The sequence below is a fragment of the Neophocaena asiaeorientalis genome, unplaced genomic scaffold (genome assembly GCF_003031525.2).
Source record: "Neophocaena asiaeorientalis asiaeorientalis breed wild unplaced genomic scaffold, Neophocaena_asiaeorientalis_V1.1 scaffold162, whole genome shotgun sequence".
NCBI lineage: Eukaryota > Metazoa > Chordata > Mammalia > Artiodactyla > Phocoenidae > Neophocaena > Neophocaena asiaeorientalis.
The window spans coordinates 3,827,703-3,847,079 of NW_020172637.1; the positions used below are offsets into that span (position 1 = coordinate 3,827,703).

A 19,377-nucleotide genomic window follows, 5' to 3' on the forward strand; every position below is an offset into this window, starting at 1 on the left:
TCTTAGCTTCGTTTCCATTAAGAAACTTTTTTCTCTTAATGCTTTCTGCTTATAGATTTGAATTTCTTTTAAACTAATATATCTATACCGTCATATGCAAAACCTTAATATAAATGAAATCGTTTTTAACAAAGAGTAAGCTAATATAATAAAAATATCTCAAGTTTAAACCATTTTTAATAAAAACTTGGGCTTTAGATATAGCAAACAGAAAAGAAAATCAGTATTTGTTTTTTCAGATTGGTGGATTTCAACAAAAAACAAAAAAACACTGGCTGCCAGACTGCATATTAATAACCTGGACTGGGAGTCAGTAAGGAGACTAGGGCTTTTGTTCTGGCTCTTTCACTGATATGCTCATTAATTTTAGATTTCAATTTCATCTCTCTGGGCTTCATCTTCCCCAGCTGTTTTTCTGAGGAATAAAAGAATTTGACCAGATAATCTCTAAGGTTTCACTCAACGCCATGATTTTCTAAAAATTATAAAATAATTGAAGTTAAAAATTAGAAGTGAACTCTTCATTTCTGTAAAATTAATTTCTGAGATATTCTGGATTGCCATTGAGATTTCCTATTCTAAAAAATAACTCATAAAGTGTTCATTTCGGAATACTTCTTGCAGATTTTAAAAGAAGTTTAATCTGAATTATTAGAGGCATTTTTTTTTAAAACACCAATTTTGAAGAGGAATCATCTCCTCAATTAACATTCCCAGGAGATAACATATACAAGAAGCTGTATATGTTACATTTTTCCCAGGAATGCTCACTTTAGACAAACTGCTGAAGTTCAGAGCAAAAAGCTCGAGTGGGCTTTGATGACAGAGAGAAGACAAATTCAGCTTTTTCCCTGATGGCACCATCAGGTGAAGAAAACCTCCTGCCCCAGCCTTTTATTTCATAAACAGAAACATATACACCAAGCCTCAAAGCATGTAATTAATTAACTGCTAGTAATTTTTCTTAATTCTGAATTTACTTCTGTTTGTTAATACATCAAAATATTTTAAATAAAATTGTTCAATCAGAGATGTTTAAAACATGATTTTAAAAGAAAAGTGAATTTTAAATTAATGACTAAAAACATGACCGAAACCATAAGGAAAAATAATTCTCCAAGCTTTGGAGTGAAACAGGCAAAGACACATTTAAAGAGTTTAATTTATATAAATAAATGTTCTTCTGAACCAAGCCAGCCCTTCCTAATGTTTCAGTAGGAAGCAGCCCTGGCAGGGGGAGGGGAAAGCATATAGGACGTGGGACACTCAGCATGCGGTTACACAGAGACACTGGCAAGACCGGGATGAACGTGTGGGTACCGAGAGGCTCACCGTATTCTCCTGCCTTTGTCGTAACTGTAAAGTCAAGTCACTCAGCATTTGACTGAGAGTTGCCCGCACAGCAGTGTTTATACTACGCTGGTGACAGCTACATATGTATGTTTCAATGCACACCTGGTAAAGAAATAAGACAGCAACACACACGATCTGTAGATATCAGTTCATTACCAACATGCTTTGGAATTAATTGGAGAGGATGTTAAATCTCTCATTTAAATAGAAAGTCAGCCTGATTTAAGACTAGTTGTCAATGAGTACTACTAAATATGTATTTTAAATCCCTGGGAATTTGTTTTTAATCATATAGGAAAAGTAATCTTTCCCTAAAGATTATCACTCTTAGAAGCTTATTATTCTGAGTATCACAGAAGAATGCAAATTAGTGATTTTTAGATATGCCAAATAATTCTACCTAGAACAAACTCAGGTGGCTAGAAATTAATCAGGAAAAGTTCTCTCCATGACAAAACAGGAACAGAATTTAACTCCAGAGTTATGAAGTGCCCGGAAAGGGTTAATGAAACACTTTCTCCTCTATAAACAAGTTTGACCTTGGATTAAGTCTCCAGCTGTGTTCTTTTGGAAACCTGATAGAAGTGGGACAGTTAGCTGTGTTACTAGGCAGCATGGCTTAGGGTAAAAATGTCCCCCGATTACTAAGCTGCATCTGAATTCGGAGAACTGTGAACGAACTATAAAAACCTGGTGAGGAGTTTCTCTGGGTGACTGCTGTCATTGATCACACCCTCTCAGACCTCTGCCAGCTGAGCTCATGCAGTTGTTACAGATTATTGGTTCCTACATAGTTGAAACCTGCGGAGGCTAAGCCAAGGTGACTCTGTACCCACAAAGGTGGCTCTCATCTTTTTGCTCCTAAGCTGACATTTGAGAGCCAGCAACTAGCCTCTGGACTGCAGCAAGGACTCCTGTGAAAGATAAATGCCTGCCGTTAACCTACTTCTGTTTCCTGTCCTATATCCTGCTAAGTGAACATAACGCCAGTTGTGGTCTAGTTGGGTCTTGTGAGTCTGAATGTCTAGCTGAACATGAGAAGACTCCCTGATGGCTACTGCATGGAGAAGTCCCAATTTGGGGGGAAAAAAAAATCTCTCATTTGATGATGATGTTGATGTTAAATGGCATGACTTTTCAGATTTTATTGCCTCTAATTCCTTTGGAAGCTATAGGAATGGGCATTGACAATAAATGCATGCTTTAAATTTGCCCACTTTTTCCTCTGCATAAGATATGTTATCCTTTCCATTTTCCAAGCATATTTAGTCCCACGAAAAGAAAAAAAGGGGGATTTAATGTACCTAAATTATTTTTCTAGGAGTAACTCCAAGACTATCTACAAGGAAAATACAGGGTTCTCACCCAAATGGCAAATTTAATTTGATGATTGATAACTGAAACAAGAGAGAAACTAAATGTTAACCTTTGTTGCTGCTACTGCTTAAGCGCGACCTTTCTGCCCGGCCTCATTATAATAACCTTCTTGGTAAAATTAACTAGGTAAAAGTAAATATTTTCTAACAGTTTAATTTATCTTCTATTGAATGCTTAATATTCCAAACAAGCATTGAAAACTCAACAGTGTATTTGGAAGTTGGCTTAGATTAATTCATTTTACGTTAAAAACTAAGAGCAAGTTCCAAAATATTTGTTTTTCCAACTACCATTTAGGGTATATCAGTTTTAAATTCATTTTCTTAAACAATCGTGGATTATAATGTACCTGAAGGTACAATTTATGCATACTTAGAAAAAAATATGTTTTAATCTTGAAAGGCTTTTACTTTTGCATGTGATGAAATAGTTTAAAAACTGTGAAAATACATCTGAGTGAGGTATTTCACGTTGATGAAATCAAATTCTCCACAGTGTAATCAGGCACACTCATACTATTTATACCTTAGGATTTAACAGTTTTCTTTAAATCTTATACTCTCCCAAGAAATCTTTATAACTGTTGATCTTTAAATCTCTAAGCTCTGACATTATAAATTTAAGGGGAAATTTTAAGCCTTAGATGCACTAAAGATGAGAGTAGCTATCTGGAGAGCTGAACTATACACTTAACATAAACATGGTATTCCTGAATACTGAGAGCCATCTATATCCTGCTTAAAAAACTCTATCAGTCCCTTTAGACCCAAGAAAGAAAGCACACATGAAGAACTGGATTTGAAGCAACACACACAGTGCTGTAAACAGATGAACTTCACAAGTAACAAATGCATTTCTTTGAGTTTTAATGTTACCACCATTTTTAATGTTTCGGTGCTATTACTACACGTACAACACTGGAAATGACTTATTGCAAGAGGCGTTTTATTAAGGGAAAAGATAGGCATGTTTAGTCTGCTTAAAAAAAAAAGATTAACCTAAGGATCTCATTCTACTAAAGTTGGGAGTATAAATATGGAATATGACAAAAGGGTATCCTTTTAAATATAAAAATGATCATGGGGCTTCCCTGGTGGCGCAGTGGTTGAGAGTCCGCCTGCCGATGCAGGGGACGCGGGTTCGTGCCCCGGTCCGGGAAGATCCCACATGCCGCGGAGCGGCTGGGCCCGTGAGCCATGGCTGCTGAGCCTGCGCGTCCGGAGCCTGTGCTCCGCAACGGGAGAGGCCACAACAGTGAGAGGCCCACGTACTGCAAAAAAACAAGATCATGTGTCTGATAATATCACTCTCTTTAGGTACTCAGAAAGAAATGCTTTATCAGTTATCCTGACATCTTCTAAAGAAAAGTTCCTTTAACTTGCTATATTAATAATAAATTGGTAAATCCGAAAGGTTTGCAGAACTACGTTTCCCCTTATAAACCTGACCATTGTAATTCAAGACCAGTGATTTTTCACTTTGTGAATGTTTTTCTTCCTATACCTCAGGGCAGTGCTAAGATGAGCACATTGAAACAGAGAAGCTCAGAGAACACCATGTCCAAAGTCAGGCTGAGTTTCTGGAAAAGGAGCTTATCAGTTTCTTCTTTTCATATATCCTGTATCAGTTCTGTCTCCCCATGCCCTTTGCTTTTGTGGTGCAGAACTGACACTTAAAAAGCCTCAGTCCTGCACCTCTGCCAGAGGCTCAAAGGGCAAGTCAAATACCTTGTGAAAAGCCACAGGCCCCTGATCGCCAGGGAATGCACGAAGACACAGGGCAGTGAGGAGTTTCGTAAGGGACATTTTGATCATTTCATGAATTTGTGGACATCTAGCTTTATGGCATGCTAGACACAACTGAGGGCAAAAACATACATCATTAATGAAGCAAAACAGACCCCGAAAGCAGGAAGGAACAAGAACAAGAAAACACAAGTTTGCAAGCCATACATAAGCAAGTTTTGTATCACCGAGTCAGTAGACTGATAAATAACAGTACTAGGTTACAACCACGGTGTAATTACTATTATTAAATATGAAGCAGCATAGTAGAATGTAGCAGATATTCAATATACGTTAACCAAAGTGATAATAAATTTTAAAGAAGCTGCCACAGTAGAAGTTTGCTTAGCTTTACAAAGTACGTATGACCTTCACTTTGTTGAACTGTGCATTTTCCTTCTCTTCCCTATCTGAATGGGGTTAGTGGCATAGCTTCGTTAAAACAGTGCATGGTACTGACTAATGAGTTCTATAAAGGGAAGAGCTAGTATGTTTCCAACTGGAAAATTTTTACCGAGATGACAATTTATGGTGATAAAAAATAGAAAGGATCAGAGATTAAGTAAGCTACAAGAAAGCAGAAATGTCTCTTATATGAATGCTTGCTGATCACATTAGAACCAAAGGAAATTTTGATGATCACTGTGTCTGAACCCTGTTATATCGTGATGACAGCTCAGTGGCTCTGCCGTTCCCAGGTAAACAGCAGTAACGGTATGTGACAGGAGGCACCTCATTAAACGGGTCCTGTTGATGCAGACACACAGGCACACACACATACATACACACAGACAGAATGAACTGAAGTTGTTTTATTATTCCTAAGAAATACCCGTGTAAGTAAATCTGATCCCATGCTGGGGTAGGGAAATTTGCTGGTTTTCCTTTTGGATCTCAACTTACAAGGAAATTCTTAAAGTGCCCAGGCATTTACAGAAAACTCATTGGGACTTCCTTCTTCCTCCTCCATGTTCTTCCTGGCTTCAGCTGGCATATTCAAATGGCTTAAGACCCCTCAACCCATCAATGCCTGCACCTCCTCAGGCAGAGCCTTCTGCTTTGTCTACACAGGGTCTACCAAACTCTAGCCTCTGTCCAGTGAACCAACCCAAAATGAAGTAGAGGGGATCTCTGCATTGCTCAATGTGTCTTCTAACTCCAACTAAGTTTTTCAAGAGCCAGAGGTTAAAGGAAAGTGGAGAATGTCTTGCAAAGGACTAGTTTGCTCAAAGCCTATCTGGCAGTAAGTAGCCAAAGAACAGACACCTTAGAGGAGTCAAACCAGAGTCAGCAAAGAGACTGGCCCACGAGGAAGGAAAGAAAGAGTTTCTGGAAGGAAAAGTGGAGAAGCTCCTTAGAATGGGGTTTCCTCAATCCAGTAGCCTCAGCTGGTTTAATGGGCCAACTTCCTTGGTTGGTTTTCTTGCCAGGAGGTGGGGCTACCCCTCCCAGTCTTAAAGAGAACAAGACAAATAAGATGCTTCCAGGATAAATGGACCAAGTAAGTCATCTGTGTACTCTTTTTCCAGGTTATATCTGGAGACTATCTGCTCCTTAATTGTAAAATATTTTATTTGAGGTATGGCTCAGAAATAATGCTTCCACATTAGAGTAAAAAAAAAAAAAAAAAGGATCACTGAATATTTAAAGAGAAGTCAGCCCAATTAAAATAATACTTTAGTGACAACTAGAACCGTGACATCAGAATCTTTGGCAGCAGGTCTTAAGCTTCAGTGTTTTTTAAGTTCCCTGGCATAACAAGTGGAACTATTGCTAAACTCCATATCCTCTGAGGATAACGTAATGTTCAGAAAAGACAAACTGAGTATCAATATGTAAAGACACCCAAGAAAGTGGCATATGCCCGATGGTCACTTGAATCTACGGTCACAAAAAAAGTAAAATGCATCAACACTTCTGCTTTACATGTAAAACCACCATACAGCCATTCTCTAACTAAATGCCTTGGTAAAGGTCCAAAGTGGATAAGAATCCAAAGAATTTCAGTCAGTTGCTATATTAATATGGCAAGATTTCACTAACATTTTCTAAGACTGAGGGTAGCCAGGAAGCAATAGTATAGCATAGTGGTTAACAGCACATATTTGAAATATAAAAAGCCTAGATTTGAATATCCAAAAAAAATATTTCTCCAATATTGTTTTTTATTTATAAACAAATCAATATAAAATAAGTCTAGATGGCAGTGGGGGGAGCTTACTCACAAAGGAAGCATGTGGAAAGTGGAGTGGGTGCAATCAGACTCCAGCCTGGAGACCCCTCCTTCCCATCCACCTTTGGGCTTTCCTGGTCTAAAATCACTGGGCAAGCAAATTAACCTCCCTTTCTCTGGATTCTTTATATAGCTTGGTTATGGTAAAGATTAAAAGAGAATGTGTGGAAAATACAATACTTATTGACATGCCCTAGGAACTCAACCATCAGTAGCTACCATTATTAACCACTGTTTTGGAATTGAGGGATGGAGGATGGATGGAGTAAAAAAGGGAGGTTCCTGAAAGTAAAAATCTTAAAGGAAAAAAAAAAAGGTCTTTGAGAAAGACTCTGCTTGAACTTGATAACATGCCACAGGATCAAAGACTGGAAGTTTCCCATGACTAAGATCAAACCAGCAAATACACATTTACAAACAAGGCTTTCTCACTTAGAAAAATCCCATAGAGCAGACTTCAGCAGGCATGAGAATATGCTCCAAATCTTACCAATGAAACAGTATCATTAACCATCTTCAAATCAGCTTCACAGAGCTTCTGGTTATGCACTACCTCTTCCCAGGCCTTGGCAACTTTTACTTCGACAGCTTTTTCCTACGTTAAGGTAACTATACTCGGAACACTCAACACATCTGCTCATTTGGGCATAATAGTAGGAGAAATACTAAGCGTCCAGCTTTCAACCAATGAAGAGAATTTTGTATCCATACAGAGTTTTAGTAATGATAATTCATGAAATTAAACAGAAAACACATGTTGGATATTTCATAACTGTCCAATTCTAAATTCGGTTGATATTTATTCCTCCTGCATCATAGAAGACCCTATTCTGAAAAACTGTCATTATTGCAGTTTAATTAAGCAAGTTAAAGTTAGACACACAAATGAAGGCTGCCCTCTTATTTACATTTTCAGCGCTTAATGATCCTTTTATAGTTTCAGCAGTACCTTGGGAAAACAGACTCATTTTTCATACTTAAGCACACATCCCATTTCCTGATCAACAGGTTCCAGGGTAAACACTATTCTTGAGTAACAGTCAATGCAGACGGAGTAAGAAAGAAGAGAGTGTGTGGATTCTCTCCCAACATTTCCACAGGGGTTTTTAAATGATTTACTTTAAGGTCTTTTTATAAATTGTTTCCCTAGCTATATCAAAAGGGACAATAGGAGAAAAGATTTTTTTTCTTGAAGTTAAAGACTTATTTTTATGAGAAATTCAGCTACAACCAAGAAAGTTTCCAGGAGCTAAGTGGTAGTTTTAGGCTGAAATGTCCTGCTTTAAAAATAGAGATGCAGATTTTTCAAAGGCTAAATTAGCAGGTGGAAAGCACTTGAGAACATGCAAAAACCTGCAAAATCACTGGGTTTCACTATGTCTACAGAATACCATTATTTTTGTGGCAGTATAACTCTCTTTTGTAGTTAATGCTTCCTGTTGATGAAAAAGTATTTCTTAAGCAACTTCTATAGTGAAAATCCAAAAGGTTCTAAGCTATTTTGCAAATTTGAGGAAAAATAAAATGTAGGCAATGTAAGAAAAATACTTATACCTATCATGTGTATCTGAAGTAAACAATGATTTCCAATAAGTCTACTATCCTTTCTTAAATTATGCATACATAATGCACTTAATAATCTAACAGCTGTAACTACTGATCCATAAGCTTATATTTATAAATTGTTCTTATGCTTTTCGTATAAATAGATCTACTCCATGCTCGTCTTATGCCAGATTACATAAATATGGATTCGGGGAGGAGCTATGGTTTTAAAGGTTGACAGGTCCTTATTGGTGGAAACACATACTCAGAAGGAACAGTGGGATAGCTCTGTGGCAGTTTAAACCATTGAAGCGTTTTAAGAAATATGTTTGATATATATCAAGCAATGACAAATGGGAAGGAGAAAACGTAGAGATGATTTGGCAGGAGAAGATGATGAAAGACAAGGGAATTTAGAAGAGTCAAAATCTTGTACTTATTAGGGGCCACCATTGAGAGGATTCTGCTGCTGTGTGGGCATCCCTACTTCGTGGAGGGGGCTCGATTAGCCATGGCAAAGAGGCATGACAGACCTTGCCTGGGATTTAGGTCTATAAACCCAGAAAAACACCATCTTTAGATCTCATTTTAATGAGATTATACCAATATTCACTTGTGGCAGCGCTTCTCAAACTTTAATACGTTTATGCATCCCACGGGGTATCTTATTACAAGGCAGCTTCTTATTCAGAGGTCTGGGTTGGAGCCCGAGGACCTGCATTTCTAACAAGCTCCCAGGTGCTGCCATGCACCTGCCGAGTGGACCACGCTTGAGGCTTTAGAGCATCACAGCTCCATTCAATATGGTTTTACAACACAGCTGGTTGGAGAGAACAGTAACTATCAGAGCAGTGATTTTCAACTTGACTTCTGCAGTAGAATCAACTGGAGGCCTTTACAAAATTTGTTTGCCCAGGTCCCTCTAAGACCAAAAAACTCAGAATTTCTAGGGCAACCCTAGGCATCTTATTTTTGCTAATCCTTCCCAGGTGATTTGAATATGCAGCCTTTGAAGAGAACCACAAACATAAAAGTAGGGCCTCTGATGCTTTGCAACTGTAAGTATCCCATATGTAAGAGAGTTCATTTCAGGAGGGTAAAGAGAGGTCAAAGTTTAATCAAGTAACTACTGAAAATCGTCAGCGTTATACAGGAACCTATGCAAACTTGTATAAGCCTGTCTCTAATTCTGATCTTTAATCATTGTTGGTGGTGAACTGAGGCATACTATTCTCTTAAGAAAAAGATCTATTTTAAAGATAAAAGGCAAGATTAGTTTAACTTCAACACTGTGTCTGCAGGGTGCTCACGCCTGGGAATGGTCTGGATGAGGGGAAGGGTAGCCCCTTTGAGAATTACCACTGGTTTCCACGGGGCAAGTGTAAGGGCCCCTGTGAGTGTCCCTTCCACAACCAAACTATGACAGCACGTGCTACAGGGTATAAAGACCAAAAGTTCAGTCATACCGACCAGTCTCGCTTCCTGGTTCTATCACTTCCTAGCTGTGTGGCTATCAGTCATACCGACCAGTCTCGCTTCCTGGTTCTATCACTTCCTAGCTGTGTGGCTATCAGACATACCGACCAGTCTCGCTTCCTGGTTCTATCACTTCCTAGCTGTGTGGCTATCAGTCATACCGACCAGTCTCGCTTCCTGGTTCTATCACTTCCTAGCTGTGTGGCTATCAGACATACCGACCAGTCTCGCTTCCTGGTTCTATCACTTCCTAGCTGTGTGGCTATCAGACATACTGACCAGTCTCGCTTCCTGGTTCTATCACTTCCTAGCTGTGTGGCTATCAGTCATACCGACCAGTCTCGCTTCCTGGTTCTATCACTTCCTAGCTGTGTGGCTATCAGACATACCAACCAGTCTCGCTTCCTGGTTCTATCACTTCCTAGCTGTGTGGCTATCTGTCATACCGACCAGTCTCGCTTCCTGGTTCTATCGCTTCCTAGCTGTGTGGCTATCTGTCATACCGACCAGTCTCGCTTCCTGGTTCTATCGCTTCCTAGCTGTGTGGCTATCTGTCATACCGACCAGTCTCGCTTCCTGGTTCTATCACTTCCTAGCTGTGTGGCTAGTACAACAGTACTGCTGTGCAGATTATATGATCTAATACAGGGAAAGTTCTGAGAACGGTGCCTGGCAGAGAGCTAAATATGTACTAAAGGTAGCCATGGAACACTGTCTTAGCCATGTAATATGTACTTATCTCTTGCCACCAAGAGTGATGTTATGTTCTCAAGCCTCCTCAGAATGATCAACTCTGAGAGGAAATGGCCACAGAGAGCCCAGAGCTCTAGCTAACGCCTGGTGGAAGTACTCTGAGTTGCAGCCAAGCCTGATGGATAAAAGATCCACGATTCTCAGCAGGAGAGCACTTTCCAGGGTGTTTTTCTCACTGGCTTTCTGATCGGTGCCACTGGATAGAGTGAGCCCCTGGTGCTGGAATCGGCATGCTTGTCCTCTGCTTCTCTCAGCAGCCTGGCGTGCAGATGTCCTTACCCATGGACTGGCCAGCTGCAAGAGTTGGATTCTTACTCCCCTCAACCTGGTGTCCACGCCAGGTCCAGGCTAGCACAGAGGAGTGATTCTGCACACTGCCATTTATCAAAAGCACTTTGAAGGGGTGACCATTGTGGTCCTTACAAAGCAGTCTCCATCCCCCTGCTATGCCGGAGAATCTGCTGATGTTTCCAGTCACCAGAAAAGAGTGGGGCATCTAAGTGAGGACTGGGGGAACCTGCAGCCTCAACTGTTAAGTTCCATCACGGACAGGGAGGTGGTAGGACCTTCTTGTGGATCTATAGGAGAGGCGGGGCCTAAAAACATCTTCTGGGAGCCTGCACACTGTCAAGGGAAGGTCCCCGCTATCAAATACAGGATGAAAAGTTTATTTTTAAGATCTTTGCCAAGTCCTTCCTTCAGAGGAATGCAGTCCGAAGCCTCCATCCTGAACAATAAGTCAAAGCTAGCACTGGAAGTAACGCATTTTTCCATGATGGTCTGACCCCTGCTTTATGACCTTCATGCTGACATTCTGCTGGGAACTCTTCCAACTAGGGGATCTCAGGAGGCTGCAGGAGGGGCAAGAAGGGGAAGTAAGCTTGCTACTGTTGTCTCAGGAACCTAAGCCCAGTTGATGACCCATCCCTTCAGGGTCCTGGCCGTGTCAACATTATTTAGTGGAAGCCTGGACGTCGTCATCCATCTGCTGCTCCAGGAGAGCAGCAGCTAACCTTGACCCAGCATTTACTATGCGGCTGCCTGCACTGAAAGCTTTTTACATGGATTCTATCTTTCTTGTCTAATCAGCACAACCATACTACGAGATGGCGAGGCAGGCGCTGTTAGCATTGCTTTTACACAGAGAACAAACACAAGCCCAGGGAGGTATCTAAGGCAACACCGCTGGGAGGTGGTAAAGTCAGGATTTACACCCAACCAGTGCAACTCAAGAGCCCACACTGTCACCACCAAGCTCAAACGCCTTTATCTTTATATCACTCTTGGGCTGAGATTTAATAAATAAAAGGTTTTTTCCCTTTATAGGTTCTGGTAGAGACCACTGTGTTTTGATGTTTCATCCTATCTAGACAGGTCTGCCAACTCCTACTCTGGCTTCCAGATCCCCTCTGAAATCACCCTTGACTTGGGTGGCCCATGGCAGTGTGTATCTGCTGTTTGGGAATTACATCTCGAATCTTTCAGATTCTCATTCAAAAACTCATCCCTGTGAGGATGATAAAGACTTCACCCTCTCAAAGGGAGCCTGGGAATCCCTGGTGGCCTCCCCAGTCCTGAGAGTCCTACAACAACCCATCCGCTTCCCCATACCCCTCCTGGGCAGGGGTCGAGCTAGGCAGTGGCTGGGCAGTGACACGCTGCATTTCCCTTCTTGTCCCTTCACATGGCAAAGAAATAACAAGCCTCTTACATGCCAATCCTGTTTCTTGCTCTGCTCAAAACTACATTTGTCACTTTGAAAGCAAACCGGCATGAGGTATCTAAAATAGTCAAACTCATAGAAACAGAGAGTAGAATGGTGGTTGCACGGTGTGGGGAGGAGGAGGGAAATGGAGAGTTAATATTCAATGGGTATAAAGTTTCAGTTATGCAAGATGAGTAAGTTCTAGAGACCTGCTATACAACACTGCACTACGGTTAACACTACTGAATTGTATAGTTAAAAAGTTTGTTAAGGGGCTTCCCCGGTGGCGCAGTGGTTGAGAGTCCACCTGCCGATGCAGGGGACGCGGGTTCGTGCCCCGGTCTGGGAGGATCCCACATGCTGCGGAGCGGCTGGGCCCGTGAGCCATGGCCGCTGAGCCTGCGCATCCGGACCCTGTGCTCTGCAACGGGAGAGGCCACAACAGTGAGAGGCCCGCGTAGCGCAAAAAAAAAAAAGTTTGTTAAGATCTCACGTTGTGTTCTTACCGCTGTTAATAAAAAAAAAAAAAAGCAAACCTACAAATGACAAGATCACTCACAAGTATCTCTTAAAATTCAACTAAAAATACTGATAGCTATTCTATTTCTTTACTTATATAGAGTGAAACATACCAATGTGGTAAAGAAAAGCATTCTTTCTACCTACATAAATACGCATTCGAGAACTGATTTATGTCATAGTGAGGGGTCAGCTGTCTGTTTTTTGACTGACACATAAAAATGTTCTATGTGATGAAAAATAACTTTCTCTCAATTTTCACTCTTCAATGCCCCATAATACCATAAAAGCACATGTATCAGCCAATATAAATACTACTCATGATAATGTTAACTATGTATGATGATGGATATGTTAATTAGCTTGACTGTGGTGACTGTTTCACAATGTATATGCATATCGAAACATCGAACATTTTATTTGTTGGTTATACCTCAATAATGATGAGAAAAAGGGGAAAAAAGAAAACATGCCCTAAGTGTTAAGCATCTACCTGGTATACTCAATAAATGGTAATCATTAGTGTTAAAAAAAAAAAAAATACCCATGACTGTTGATAGTTAGGCTTTCTTTTTCTCTATAATTTCAGAATTCTGAATATATCATTGGCTCCTTGAGGTCTATGTGTGTAGTCTTGTCAAAACATACAAATCCTGAAGATACTCTTTTCAAGAAGTGGCAGGTAATTCATTCTAAGCATAGTAAAGTACAGCTTTGGAATGATGCTGTCTCCAAAAGCCAAAGGCATATGCCAGACATTCAAGAAAGCAAGTTTTCTGTTGGACATACTGCAGGGAGTGCTGAAGGCACATATTACTCTAGGCTGCAACACAGATGGAAAAGAGAAGGCTTTCCAATGATCGTTACAAAATGCATTCATCAGGGTTTAGGAGATGGGGATGCAATTTAATCAATAAACATCTCCTCTAAATCTCACACGTGGTTTCTTAAAAACCATTAAAAAAAAATCAAATTCTCTTCCATCAATCTTAGGAAAAATAGTAAGTGCAATACCTAGGTGTAGCAGCGTCGGGAGAACCGGTACTGTTATTTCCATGGCTAAAGCCTCAAGTCAAGCAAACCAAAACATGCAGAGCACCGACTAAGGATGGTGGCCCACATAGCCTGCTTCCCACAGATCAACTCCATAGTGGAAATTCCCCACAATAATGATCAGAGAAGGGCTCACCCCACTGCTGCGGCTTGGCCCCACCCCAGCATTTATCCCAGGTCGGGGTAAAGCAGCTGTGAGCAGACAGCACACACAAGCAGCACTTGAGCGTCTGGGGAAAACGGATACTCACCTCCGCGATCTTCAGCACTGCGCTCCCATTCAGGTCAAAGGTTGGGGTGTAGGTTATGCAGAGTAAAACCTTTAACAGCCAGGAGGCAGAGGAGGAAGGAAGAGAGAAGGAAGTAAAAATTTAGAAATAAATTTCCACTTTACATGTTATTAGTGCAGTCCTGTTTTTTATGACTCTTTCACTCTTTGCTTTTCATACGTTTCTTTCCATCCCACCCACTGCTCTCTAATTAGTGACCACACATTGCCCAATAAAATAGAGACTAATACTTGTAAAAGGAAGAAGCATTGTAAGCCTGGCCAGAGATGGCTTTCTTCAACTCCAGGTCTGTCCAATAATAAAGAAAACCAAATGGCCAGGCTCACTGCTAGGTCCTGTACATGAACTACCTAGACTGATATTTTTAGTAAGCGTCATTATTACTGCCCTCATTTTACTGATAAGGACACTGCATCTCCGAATGATTAAATAAGCTGCCAAAGTCACGCAGGTACCAGCTGTGGAGCTGAGATCTGAACCCAAGTAATCTGACTCCATGCCCTGACTGACCATGCAATACTGTCTCTACATCTTCCTAGACCGGAGCGTCACTGTATTTTTCTGTTCCTGTCGCCTTCCCAGATCCACATGGGATTAGACATTCTTTTATGGGCACTTTCTTCTTTCCTTCTTTATTTACCCCAGTACACCGCCTGGGGCTTATTTATTAGTTCCAGATTCCCCATATTCTCCAAGTTACACAGACAGTGAGTCGATGACATTTACAAGATCTTTAAAGACCACTAAAAATTCCACTCTCTACTTGTAGAGCTATTAGGGAATAGATCAATAAAAGCCCAGGGCATTTTAAGAATTGCTTCTAATTTTATAGATAAAAGGCTAGATGCTCCCCTGCCCATTTGGCTTCTGATGCTGCAAATTATCTCGCCGGTGGTCCCAGACATGAAATTGCTGATGTCTGCTCCTTGATCCCCAAACCCAACAGCCACGTCATGCCTGCAGCTCGGCCTGTCAGTGGCAGCCTGAGGATGTTTCTCACCTGGTTCTGCCTAACTCGTGAAAGAGCGCTGAAGCCTAGCAAATTTACCTAATACAGGATATACAACTGCTCAGCACATCAAAAAGTGTAACTGTCCCATGGAGCAAGGAACCTCTCCTAAACCGCTCAGTCTTAGTTACCAGCCAGGCCAGCCCTAGGAACAGTCACGCCTTTAGAGAAAGCAAACAGGTAGGTAATTAAAGAAGGAAAAAGGGATTCTTGCCAATTTTAGTCACAAGGTTAGAATAAATTCACAATTTTTTGTTCCTTAAGGCACCTGAGAGCCAAGAGCTGACTCGAGATAAAAATCGTCTGAATGCCACGTTGGCCAAGAGAGGGGGACTGTGGGAACTACTGCCCCATGGCTTCATGGGAAACGGCTTTCTTTTGTTTGATTGACTATCTTTGGGGGTCGGAGTCTGGCATGCAAAGAGGGATGAGAGCTGAGGACAACAGTGTCACCAGGTCCTAATTTCGCCTGGGGAGAGGCCATGTCTTCTAATGCCTCTGTAGTTGATGGCATCTCTGCCTGACACCCTCCTATCCTGGGATCCTCCTAGGCTTTTTCCTCATGTGGCTCATCTCTTGGCTTCTTGGTGGTCTCAACTCAAATGTCGCCCCTCAGAGAGGCCTGCGGCTCTCCCTGAACACTCTCTCTGAAATGGCCTCTCTCACAGCTCCTTGTTTCACTTGCTTCAGAGCAAACACCAGTCTCATAAATTATTGGTTTATTTACTTATTTATAATCTTCTCATTAGACTATAACATCCACTGAGCATCTGAAAGGCCCTCAGGCTTTCGTACTTTGATTTCTTGCTACCTTGCACAGCTTCTCTTTCTTCTTTATTTTTTCTATGTCATGTTTCACGGCAGGTGGGTGGAGGGTATGAGACAGTGGCTGGTGTAGGTGGTGGTCTGGGGAGTTGAGGTGGCCCATCTTGGCCCTTGGTTTTTTAAGTCATTACAATAAAGGCTGGCAACTGGCAAGACCTTACAATATGAAACTAATCATGGCAAATTTTTGTCTGAACTGGCTAATTAATAATGTTACTTATAGGACCAATGATCGACTTCTTGCCTTCCATCGCTCCGTGCATTCATACAAGGTATGCAAGGGTAAGAAAGAAGTTTTCAAAAGCCAACCCAGTTTTCTGTGAACAAGAGCTGCTTTATGCAACAGAGGCTGGAGGAAGTGGGAGCCGTGTCTACGGTGAGGTCTTCGGGAAGGGCACTGAGTTGGCATATTTGCTAATCAAGCTTCTCAGGGGAACAGAGGAGGCTGGACTCTGCCACCGGGAAGCCAGCCAAGTGTAGAGGAAGGCCTCACAGCAACAGTCTGAAGGAAGCTGAAGATCCCTGCACCCAACTGATGCTGATCCTTTTCAAAGGATCATTGAAAAACAGGCTCTCCACACCTAATGTCTGGCCACTAATATCCAAAGACTCACTGGGCTCTATGCAAAAACTAAAAACAAAAAAAAATAGTGAAAGTGAAGCATAATAATGAAGCCGTCTCCTTAAGCTCACACAACTTGTTTTTCTGGAAGCAGAGCAGGTTTTAACTCCAGAGCTGACGGTGCCCATGGCCCGCCTATGACTCCCAAGACATATCAAGGGCCCCCAGTTTCTAGCTAGGATGGTGCAGCAGACAGAAGTGACTTATTGCAAATGATACACGGAAAAACGGTGCCCAAAGCCTGGCAAGCACTAATTCACTGGATTCAAACACAGACCGGGTGTAGGAAATTTAGGGTGACGGCAAATTAATTTCAAGTGTCTGACTTCCACTGCATAATGAAAGAGTAAGAAGTTTAGACTGGTATTCTGAGCACGTTGGCCTCAAGGAAAACAGGAGCACCTAAATATTGAGGACAATTCCATTAAAAATACATCCCTCACAGGGTCATTAAAGCATACTGACTACATTATCACTGAACAGCAAGAACTTGAGTGACAGGCAGCGTCTTGCAATCTAGATGGTTGGTGCTGCCTCCATAAATAAGCCAAGAGGATGGGGAAAGTAGGTGCAAAACCGTCCACAAAAAGGGCACGATCATTACAGAGGCTAATAAAAATCGCAATTATGAAAAAATAACTGAATAGCTACTATATACAAGAAACAACCCTGCAATTAAAAATGTGTATAGAAACACTGGATAAAACAGATTAGACTGGAAAGGAGAAAGAGAAGCTGATTTATTGCAAGCATTGGGCCCAAGTGATAAGAATCTGAAACATTTAGCCACATTAGGAATACAGAGAGACAGATGCGGAAAAATGATGATGACAAGTGCAAGATCACAGGTATGCACTCCTCATCAGGAAAACCCCGGATGGATCCTCTCCCCAAGGCAAGGGCATCTTATCGTCATGATTGGGGTTTCTCCATCAGGCTCATTCTGCCCTGTGATCACAATCACGACAGAGCAGGGACTGTGATGTCAGGGCTAAAACACAAGTGTTTCAGTAACGTGACTGTGGCATGTGATTTAGTATTTAATTGCTGTGAATTTGCCTACATCCTCTAAGCCCCTTATCTTTAAAATTCCCATCCCACCTCACAAGAATATTTAGAGGAAAAATTAATTAAATGACTTTTAAAAAAAAAAGAGGGGCTTCCCTGGTGGCGCAGTGGTTAAGAATCCGCCTGTCAATGCAGGGGACACGGGTTTGAGCCCTGGTCGGGGAAGATCCCACATGCTGCGGAGCAACTAAGCCCGTGCACCACAACTACTGAGCCTGAGCTCTGGAACCGTGAGCCACAACTACTGAGCCCACGTGCCACAACTACTGAAGTCTGTGCGCCTAGAGCCCGTGCCCTGCAACAAGAGAAGCCACTGCAATGAGAAGCCCACACACCGCAATGAAGAGTAGCCCTCACTCGTCACAACTAGAGAAAGCCTGCGCATAGCAACAAAGACTCAGTGCAGCCAAAAATTAATTAATTTTTTAAAAAAAGAGTACACACAGTACATATATCTCTAGGCTATCTTCTCATAGAGATTAAACAAGTCTCCATTTGATGTAACACATGGCAGCCATTCCAGTGTAAATAATTAGATGCATTTTAAGTAAAACAAAAGAAAAAATCAATCAGATCATCCACGTTCAAAAGTATAAATCTTTCCAAGTCTTCATCCTACTATGTATCGCTGCCCCCAATTCCTACTGTCTAAAGCCCTCATCATTCTGACCCAGCTCCACTTCCTCTCTCCTTGATGTTCTCCCTTTCAGGCCCCAAATCAATTCAAGGCGTTATTTGCCAAGGTTCTAATTGCTGTGGGGTCACAAATACAAAGCAAGCACCATCTTTACCATTACAAACTCACCATCTATTGGAGAAATGAATACTTGTACAACTATACTTCATGGCTGACTATAGTGAGTGCTACTGCAACCGTGAGGTATATAATAATTCTTAAGGTCAGAAGACATCTCAACTTCGGAGAGCAGAGAATTCACAGATTAGATAATGTGTGAGCAAAACACTGATACAGGAGAGAAAAGGGAGGGACAGATGTACCAAGCAAAGGAAATGTTGTGAGTAATGGTATGAAGTGTGAAAGCAGAGGCTGGAGATGGTGCTAAAAAGGTTGGCTGGAACCTTATTACACATCAACTTAAATGCCCCATGTTAAGTCTTTTGCACAGATTATTTTAGGGCTGGTTGGGGCAACAAACCACAACTAAAACTAGATGTAGGGACTTCCCTGGTGGTCCAGTGGTTAAGACTCCAAGCTCCCAAAGCAGGGGGCACGAGTTTGATCCCTGGTCAGGGAACTAAGACCTTGCATTCCACATGGCACAGTCTAAACAAATAGACAAACAAATAAAAACTAGATGTACTGAGGCAAGCTAGAAATCAGAGCAATAAAGCAGACAATATGTTGTAGATGAATTAAAGACAGAGCCTAGTCATTCCAGTGGCAATGAACTGACTGGGGTGCATTGGTGAAGGGATGAAGGGAATTCACAAATAGAAGGCAATGGTCACCCATATATGAAATCTGGGTGTCACCCAACCACTGTTCTCTCCCCACCTACTCCCTACCATTCTAGTCAACCTGGTTGAAATCTCTCATATACCCCAATTCCCATATATTTCATAAAGCTTTATATTAGATAATAAAGTAACATGTTTTAAGAGAACAAAGATATACCTTGTTCAAAATCCGTCACATAAATATTACTCTACAGATGTGAATTAATCCCAGAATGGGAAGAAAACGCAAAAGGCTTATTCCATAGCATTTATTTGGAGCAGTTTAGATATACTACTTAAATCTGGG

At 41.4% G+C, this 19,377-nt stretch overlaps 1 protein-coding gene across 1 annotated transcript in view; it reads right to left on the reverse strand.

The window, feature by feature from the left end:
- ARFGEF3 (ARFGEF family member 3) overlaps nucleotides 1-19,377 on the reverse strand; it is a 176,542-nt gene that overhangs the window by 93,595 nt on the left and 63,570 nt on the right. Inside the window, exons 5-6 of the mRNA XM_024739413.1 lie at nucleotides 14,050-14,118; nucleotides 1,333-1,455 (exon numbers count right to left, since the gene is read on the reverse strand). Of these exons, the coding sequence (XP_024595181.1) occupies nucleotides 1,333-1,455; nucleotides 14,050-14,118 (192 nt within the window). The remainder of the gene's footprint in view (nucleotides 1-1,332; nucleotides 1,456-14,049; nucleotides 14,119-19,377) is intronic.